An 8,773-nucleotide genomic window follows, 5' to 3' on the forward strand; every position below is an offset into this window, starting at 1 on the left:
AAGAGATGAGTGAGCTTCAACGCCTTCAAGCGAAATGCCGTGGCATTAAGGCCAGCGTCACCAAGTTGATTATGAAGGTGGAAGATGTGATTTCCGCCGACCTGGAAGGCGTCAGCACCCAGTCTGTCTCAGAGTCAAGAAAGCTGCTAGCCGAAACTACTCTAGTCCAACTTAAGCACAAGAAAGGACAAATCATGGAATTGGACGACGCAATTGGGGCGAAGATAGAAGCGGAACAGGAGTTCGAGGAGGAGATAACAAACGCCGATACATACCAGATAACTCTAGACGAGAATATCGCGTTCCTGTCGGAATTTATTCGAAAGGCTGGACTGCCGCCACCAGAACTCCAACGCCCTCCTCCGTTCGTGACACCTCAGATCTCCCCCGTGTCCACGCTGCCACCGCCAGAGACAAGCAACCAGACCGTCTCAGCGAGTTCTAATGTAGCTACAGCTGATTCACATGTGAGTACTAGCACACATGTGGGTATAAGTACACACACTTTAGGCGATAGTAGTAGGGTTCCCCAAGCAGTCACTCGACTCCCAAAACAATCTCTGCCAACATTTAGCGGTGACCCACTTGAATGGCAAACGTTTTGGGATTCGTTTGATGCTGCTATCAACAAGAATGTAGGTCTCAGTGGGGTGCAGAAGTTTACTTACTTGCATGGGCAAGTACAAGGGGATGCTGCTCGTGTCATTGCTGGGTTCCCACTTACTGATGACAATTATGCCCATGCTATTACACTACTCCAAGCTCGATATGGTCAACCACATAAACTTATTAGTGCTCATATGGAAGTATTACTCAACCTAGAGAAGCCTACCAACACCCTCTCTAGTTTATTGGCTTTCCATGACACCCTAGAACAACATATGAGATCACTCTCTTCATTAGGCAAGTCCTCAGAAGCATATGGCTCCTTGTTGACACCTTCAGTGTTAAGCAAACTTCCAACTGAAACGAAGAAACACATGGCCCGTGATCATCCCAACTCAGAGTAGTCCATTGATGATGTCATGAGTGGCTTGCTTAAGGAAATCCAGATCCTTCACATGAGTCATCAGTATAGTGGAAGGCCTAGCATGCATGACAGCATTCTACCCCCCACTGCCTCATTCTACACACACACTGATAAGAGCATCCCATTCCCGCAACAGTCAGCAGAGAAAGCAGCCAGTGTGTACATTCTGCAAAGGCAACCATAAGGCTAATAATTGTAATGTAATTGTAGATCCCAAAGAGAGGTTGGCCATTGTGAAACGGGACAACCTTTGCTTTAATTGTCTTGCACAACACAAAGCATCCCAATGTAACTCTAGGTTTACTTGTAGAGAATGTAAGAAACGTCATCACTCTAGCCTTTGCCGATGCTTTCCTGCTGACAGTAAACCCCCACAAGCCACTCCTCAACCCCTGCCAGTAAACCAACCAACAACAACAGAACAAACTTCAGGCCTTACCACATTGGCTTCTACTCCCCCGACTGCCCTCTACACAAGTGTCTGCTTGTTGAAAACTGCTATTGCCGAAGTATCATCATACACCACCACCGCTGAAGGCCACATTTTGTTTGATGAAGGGGCACAGCGTTCCTTCATCACACAACAGCTGGCTGATGAGCTACATTTACAACCAACTAGCCATGAGACAATCTCTGTGTCTTCATTTGGAGCACAAGTTTCCCCATCTAGAACCCTAGCTATAGCTTCTATGTTTGTGCATGCCCTAAATGGCACTCGTATACAAATTTCAGTGTTAATTGTTCCAAAGCTTGCTGCGCCAATCCGCAACTCAGTACGTGCTCATTTACATGTAATCCCCTACTTACAGCAACTACCATTGGCTCATCCGGTAACTGGAGATGAGAACTTTGATATTTCTGTTCTTATTGGAGCAGACCACTACTGGCACTTCATACAAGACCATATTGTGCGAGGGCTTGGACCAACTGCCGTGCAGTCCAAGCTGGGCTATCTTCTGTCAGGCCCACTCCAGTTGCCGCAGCAAGCCATGACAGCCAATCTACATGTTGCCATCTTTCACTGTACTAGTCAGTCTCTAGGTAAAGATATGTGCCTCTGGAATTCAGAATCTATTAGTACTACTGACACACACCTGAATGATACCTTTCTTCAGCAGTACATGAAGACTCACATTAGAGTATGTCCAGATGGGACATACAGCTTGCATTTTCCATGGAAGGAAAACCATCCCCCTCTACCCTCCAACTTTTCAGTGTGTTCCAGACGAACCAGGTCCATGGCTCATCGATTAGCTAAGATGCCAGAGCTGTTGAGGCAGTATGGCGCTATTATTGTTGATCAAGAAAGGAAGGGCTTTATTGAATGGGTACCTGAAACTGACCGCACAAGCCGTGCACATTTCATCCCTCACCATCCTGTGAGGAAAGAGTCATCCACTACCCCGATACGGATAGTGTACGACTGCAGCTGTAAGGAGTCTCATGGCTCCCCTAGCTTAAATGATTGTCTTCACGCAGGACACCCTTTCTTAATGACCTCAGTGCCATTCTGCTGCGGTTCAGACGACACAATCTTGCCTCTACAGCAGATATTGAGACGGCGTTTTTACATGTTTTCCTGGATGAGACCGACCGGGACTACACAAGGTTTCTATGGCTGTCAGACCCCAACAATTCGTATAGTTCCTTTGTTACTTACCGCTTTAAGGTAGTGTTGTTTGGAGCCACCAGCTCCCCTTTTATGCTGAATGCCACCCTCAAATTTCACCTGACTCAGAACACTAATGCTACATCTGAGGATCTACTCCACAACTTGTATGTGGACAATTTGGTGTCTGGATGTGACAGTGAAGAGGCAGCGATCCGGTACTTCACACTATCCCGATCGATACTAAGTAGTGCTGGATTCAATTTGCGTTCGTGGTCCTCAAATTGCTCACTTCTCCAAACTACTGCATCTCAACACAAGGTTGCTGAACACAACAACCCAGTGAAGGTACTTGGTATGCTCTGGAATACTCAGGTGGATTCGATTCAGCTATCACCATGCACTGTCAGTCCACTTGCATTCACCAAGCGAGAAATCTTACGATGGTCCTCAACCATCTTTGACCCACTTGGCTTAATATCGCCTGTCACAATTTCAGCCAGACTGTTTCTTCAACAGTTGTGGCAAGATCGCATTGGTTGGGACACCATATTGAGTGATGATCTTCGTACCAGATGGAAGGTGATTGCAGATGCCATCACAGGAGTCACCACATTATCGTTTCCCCGTAAGTACACCACTTCATTGTTTACACCTCACACCTTCCTCCATGTCTTCGCTGATGCCAGCCTTAAGGCTTATGGAGCTGTAGCATACATCCAACAGGACCAAGGTTCACCCTCACTTGTGATGTCAAAGTCAAGGGCAGCTCCACTCAAGCAACTCACCCTGCCAAGGCTCGAATTGAAGGCTGCTGTGCTTGCAGCCAAGCTTAGCTCCTTTGTCAAGACATCCTTGAACATTGACTGTGCTGTGCAGCTTTGGTCAGATAGTCAGATCATCCTGCATTGGATAGCCAGCCATAAGCAACTACAGCCTTTCGTCAATCGCAGGGTTGAAGACATTCGTGCCATCTCTTCCTGCTGGAAGTACTGCCCTTCAGCAGACAACCCAGCTGACCTCTTGACTAGAGGCATTACCGCTGAGCAGCTCAAGTCGTCAGATCTTTGGATACATGGCCCAACATGGTTGCCTATACAGCCTGCCTGGCCAACCTGGGACCCTACAGAAGTTCTACTCGCCTGTCTAGAACTAGGATGTGCTGACCATATGCACAATGATCAGACTGAGTCTAGTGAAGGTCTGCCGGCCACAATAGCAAGAATTGTTGACATCAACAACTACAGCAACCTATCCAAGCTGCTAGAGGTCACTGCGTATGTCTTGCGGTTCACCAACAATACCAAACACACATCCCCCAACTCAACCATGCATTTATCGCCAGTAGAACTCTCACTAGCTAATGTGAAGTGGATCCATGCTGTTCAGCATGAGCAGTTCTCATCAGAAATCCAGAATTTGCAGTCACAGTCACAGCGACTCTCACTGGTACGACAGCTGAGATTGTTTCTAGACAAGGACATGCTACTTAGGTGTGGTGGGCGAATACACAACGCCCCATTGTCTGAACTGGCAAAATCCCATACCTTTTGCCATCAAAACACCACTTTACCAACCTAGTAATACTGCAGGCACACACACAGCTACACCACAGTGGCGTCAATGCTACACTAACTTTGATACGCCAACGCTATTGGATACCCTCAGGCAGGCAGCGAGTACGGTCACTGCTTCGCAAGTGTGTCACCTGCAAGAGAGCTACAGGTAAACCTTATGCTGCTCCATACCCCCCACCACTAGTCAAGGATCGACTGAATGCCTCACGCCCATTTGAGGTTACTGGTGTGGATTATACAGGAGCTCTGTATGTCCGGAGCAACACTGGAGAGCAGAAGGTTTATGTTTGCCTCTTCACCTGTGCGGTATCCAGAGCAATCCACCTTGAAATTGTGTGTGACTTAACCATGCAGTGTTTCTTACAGGCATTCCGCAGATTTGTTAGCCGGAGATCACTACCTAGATTGATGTTGTCAGACAACGCGTCCACCTACCAAGCTGCGGTGGAGGAGCTGCAGAAGTTATTCACATCTGCAGAATTAGCTGAGGACTTAGCCAGAAGAGGGGTCAAGTGGCACTTTATTCCTAAGAGAGCTCCCTGGTTTGGAGGTTTCTGGGAACGGTTGATAGGCCTCACCAAATCATCACTGAAGAAGGTATTGGGCAGAACACATGCTACCCTGGAAAGCCTCCAAACCATAATAGTTGAGGTGGAAGCTGTACTTAACAACAGACCCCTCACCTATGTGTCACCTAATGTTGAGGATATGGAACCGATTACACCATCCCATTTGCTACATGGTAGACCAATTGTTTCTCTACCCCACTATGATGTCCAGGATGATGAGCTGACTGATCCAACATATGGAGAGACTGTGGACATCAACAGAAGTGCTAAGGTTCATGCACAGTTACTTGCACACTTCTGGAACAGATGGAAGTTGGAATACTTAACTGCCTTACGGGAATTCCATAAGGCAACTGGTTGTAATACACAGGCAGTAAAGGTGGGTGACATTGTTCTCATTCATGACGATACCCCCAGAGTGCAATGGAAGTTAGCTGTGATTTAACAAGTCAACAAGGGAGCTGACGGACTCATTCGCTCAGCAAATGTTAGAACCTCCACAGGGAGAACTAATCGGCCGATAGCAAGATTGTATCCATTGGAAGTCACAGCCACAGAAACATCCACAACAACTAAGATATCTGGATTATGTGATAACCTGAGAGAGCAGTCAGCAATGCCAGCCCCACAACCTCAAGGGAGACCAGTTCAGCAAGCTGCCCTGCAGGGACGTCAGAAGGTACAGCAGTGGACTCACTCCTTGCTCGGCCCCCCGGAGGATGTCAAGTATTGATTGACAGACATTTATATAGTATATAGTATTGTAATTTAGTCTTTCATCACTTATTGTTGTAGACCATATGCGCATGCGTGTTTCTAATACTTTAAGACAGACTATAGTGAGAACACGTGTTGTAGCTTCCTTCAGCGCTCCTGTGTTCTACGAGCAATCTACCGCTATACTTCACATTCGCTTGCTCGAGACTAGCCAAAACACGTCTCAGCTTTAATTAATCCGGGTCAGTGGGTCATCCGGGTCAGCAGTAGTGACCCGGTTTCAACGTTGGTGTAAGTGACCAATTATCGACAATATTGACGTAAACAGTAATATAACAAGAATAGTTATTATACGGAGTAAACGTGGAGCAAAGTATGTGGTTTCCTTTACTGTTAAGTGTTGGAAAGTATTTCTTGTATATTATATCTCTACTGGTCCTAGGTCCTAGTTATCGAGTTATTGCGAATAGTTCGGTGGTTTTCACCAACTGCAAAAACCGTAATGTAATAAGCACCAATGGATGAACGTGCACTTTGAATGCATTGGGTGTGGTGCTGGGCGTTATATAGAATTACATGTTCGTTCAAGTCATCAGTGCGAACAGGCGTAATTATTCACCGGCGAGTCGAACCCCGGTTAGTGCAAGTTCATAGGCCTTTTAGTTTTCCCAAACATTAATTATTTATTTATTATTTATTCATTACTAGGACCACATCACATACAACCAAGTACATACACCAATGTGACAACCCCCTGGTGAGGCTATTAGGTGGTTAAGGCATGATCAAAATAATTATGATCCCAAATCAACTCAACCAATGGGACAAGCTATGTGTAGCTAGCACACTGCGTTCAAGACAATAATAAAACAGTATATAGCTACTCTCGGTGTTGGGAGTAACGCGTTACATATGTAACGCGTTATGTAATATTATTACTTTTGTGGTAACTAAGTAATATAACAAAATACGCTATAAAAACAGGTAATATAACTCAAGTTACTTTACTTACAAATGTAACGCTTTATCTAAGTATTATAGTTACTGTAATCTAATATTACGTAATATTGTAACTACAAGTAACGAAGTTACTAATCTCGTTGGTAACCCACTGAGTAACGCCTAGCCACAACGAAGTAATGAAGCCTACTGAATGAAGCTTATTCATCAGCTTCTTACTTATAACCAAGATTTGCACATGGTCCAACAACGCAATCATGTCACGTGATAAGGCGGTAGTTTCACACGTGACAGCTTAAGGCTGTGGACACAAAGTAATATAATCTATATATTAATTCTCTTCGCCCACGCACGTGTTTTTCGAGCACTGATCCGTCATTCTTGGTCGGATTTCAATCGGATCGGTACCATTCAATTCTAGAATTTGAGTCAAATCTTATGATCCAGAATTGGTGGCGCTTCGTTAAACTACGGAAAATACCCTTTAAACCACCGTAACTACCGGAGAAAGACACGAATTCGTCCATAACTTTCTGGAGACCCTTATCGTGTTACCAGCCTTCCCCATCCCAGCCTACACTAGACTTTTCTCTCCCCTGTGGCCGACAGAACGAGAAACGTTAAAATCGAGGCCATAAAATTTTCAAACACAAACTCCTCCCAGGTTTTTCCCCCGATTAGCTTCAAACTCGCTAAATCAACTACCCGTCCAAAACAATGTGTCATAAGGTGGTTTTCGTGTCTATCATTACGTGCTAACCTTGGTTGCGAGATACTTATCACTATCAATGGCCATTATAAGTTTACGATACGCGTATACGGCATCCCGGTATACACGCGTTGCCAATAGAAATCAGATGACGTCACGGTTAAAATTTAATATCTAAAAGCTTACAGTGAGATAGGATCAATCACTTTTTCATGATTTAACCAATCAAATCAGCGAATTTGATCATGTGATCTGGTGTGTACGCTATCATCCGGCAAACACACTCGCCAGTATAAAAGGAGAGTTTTGTAGTGGGTGTGGCCAGTCTACGACTACTTGACAGAGACTACACACGAAAGATTCATCGGGAATACACAATCTGCACCCTGCTGCGCTCATTACAAGGATAGACGTCCTGAGGCCTACACCGCTGTGCGCTAGACGAAGTATAACTACAGCGACATGAAGACAGGCAGGAGTCAGGGAAGCCTAAAATTGAGGATTACCAGCACACCACTGCAATGGAGAAGGAAACAGTCAATAAAGGAGAGTTTCGTAGTGGGTGTGGCAAGTCTACGAGCGATGATTATTTCTATCGGGCTACTGGACAGAGACTACACAAGGAAGACTCGCCGGAAATACACACTCTGCACACTGCTGTGCTGTCCACTACAAGATAGACGTCCTGAGGCCTATCCCGCTGTGTGCTAGACGAAGTATAGCTACTGCGACAAGTAGACAAGCAGGTCAGGGACTATAGACAGACCTAAAACGGAGGATTACTAGCAACAACAGTGCAAGGGAAAATGAAACAGTCAATAAAGGATAGTTTCATAGTGGGTGTGGCAAGTTAAAATGGGATGATCACTCCGACCAGGCTGCCTACAATGACACACTCTGCACCCTACAGGATGACACCTTTGTGAACAAGGAAAATTACGTTCAACTACTCTAATAGAACATACATCTACCTTACTGGGCGATGAATCGTGGGGACTATATCGTTTAGTTGCTATTGCAGTCTTCAATGTGTAGGGAGACACGGACACATTTTCACTCCTTGGTAACTCAACAGGGACAGCTGAAACTTCCAGAAGCTCTACTGAGCAACCACTCTTCGTATGAAGGATTCACCTGGGCTATGCTGATATACAACTCTTCACATATACTGGTGTTGACCTTGCTCAGTGCAGCCAATTAACTTGAATACCGTACTCAATACTGTACTGCATACACACTTTGTCATGTAATAAGTAAACAACACAACAATACCATGACTAGGATGTAGAAATGAAACTCCAATTCAGTTACTCATATTGACAAAACAATCTATCTGAATAATACCACTATATGTGACAAATTCAACTTGAATTAGAATATAGCTCATTGTGGTAACGCACCAACCATTGGTCAACTGATCCTCATGCCACACTCAAGCACTTTATGTTAGTTCATGCATCATCATCCAAATGAAGTATAGAGTACATCCCAATTGTGGTATTTGTCTGCCGCTCAAAACTAATTTAATGTATGTGCATGGTTGTAATGGGACCTGCATGAGTACTGCACAGATGCGCAGAAATTCCAGTGCACAAGGCCAAC

General features: G+C 45.1%; 1 protein-coding gene across 1 annotated transcript; it reads left to right on the forward strand.

The window, feature by feature from the left end:
* The first annotated feature begins 1,095 nt into the window (after nucleotides 1-1,095).
* On the forward strand, nucleotides 1,096-7,851 carry LOC136243423 (uncharacterized). The gene is made up of 6 exons (XM_066034930.1): nucleotides 1,096-2,447; nucleotides 2,510-4,137; nucleotides 4,308-4,522; nucleotides 4,583-5,164; nucleotides 5,243-5,464; nucleotides 7,630-7,851. Exons 1-6 carry the CDS (start codon nucleotides 1,096-1,098, stop codon nucleotides 7,849-7,851), a joined length of 4,221 nt encoding a protein of 1,406 aa, XP_065891002.1.
* The last annotated feature ends 922 nt before the right edge of the window (nucleotides 7,852-8,773 follow it).

Source organism: Dysidea avara, chromosome 13, assembly GCF_963678975.1.
Source record: "Dysidea avara chromosome 13, odDysAvar1.4, whole genome shotgun sequence".
NCBI lineage: Eukaryota > Metazoa > Porifera > Demospongiae > Dictyoceratida > Dysideidae > Dysidea > Dysidea avara.

Coding starts and splice junctions, on each gene's coding strand:
- LOC136243423 (XM_066034930.1), top strand. CDS start 1,096: ATGACAGCATTCTACCCCCCACTGCCTCATTCTACACACACACTGATA. Junction 2,448..2,509: donor ACTACCCCGATACGGATAGT/GTACGACTGCAG, acceptor GTCTTCACGCAG/GACACCCTTTCTTAATGACC. Junction 5,165..5,242: donor GTAATACACAGGCAGTAAAG/GTGGGTGACATT, acceptor CAAGTCAACAAG/GGAGCTGACGGACTCATTCG.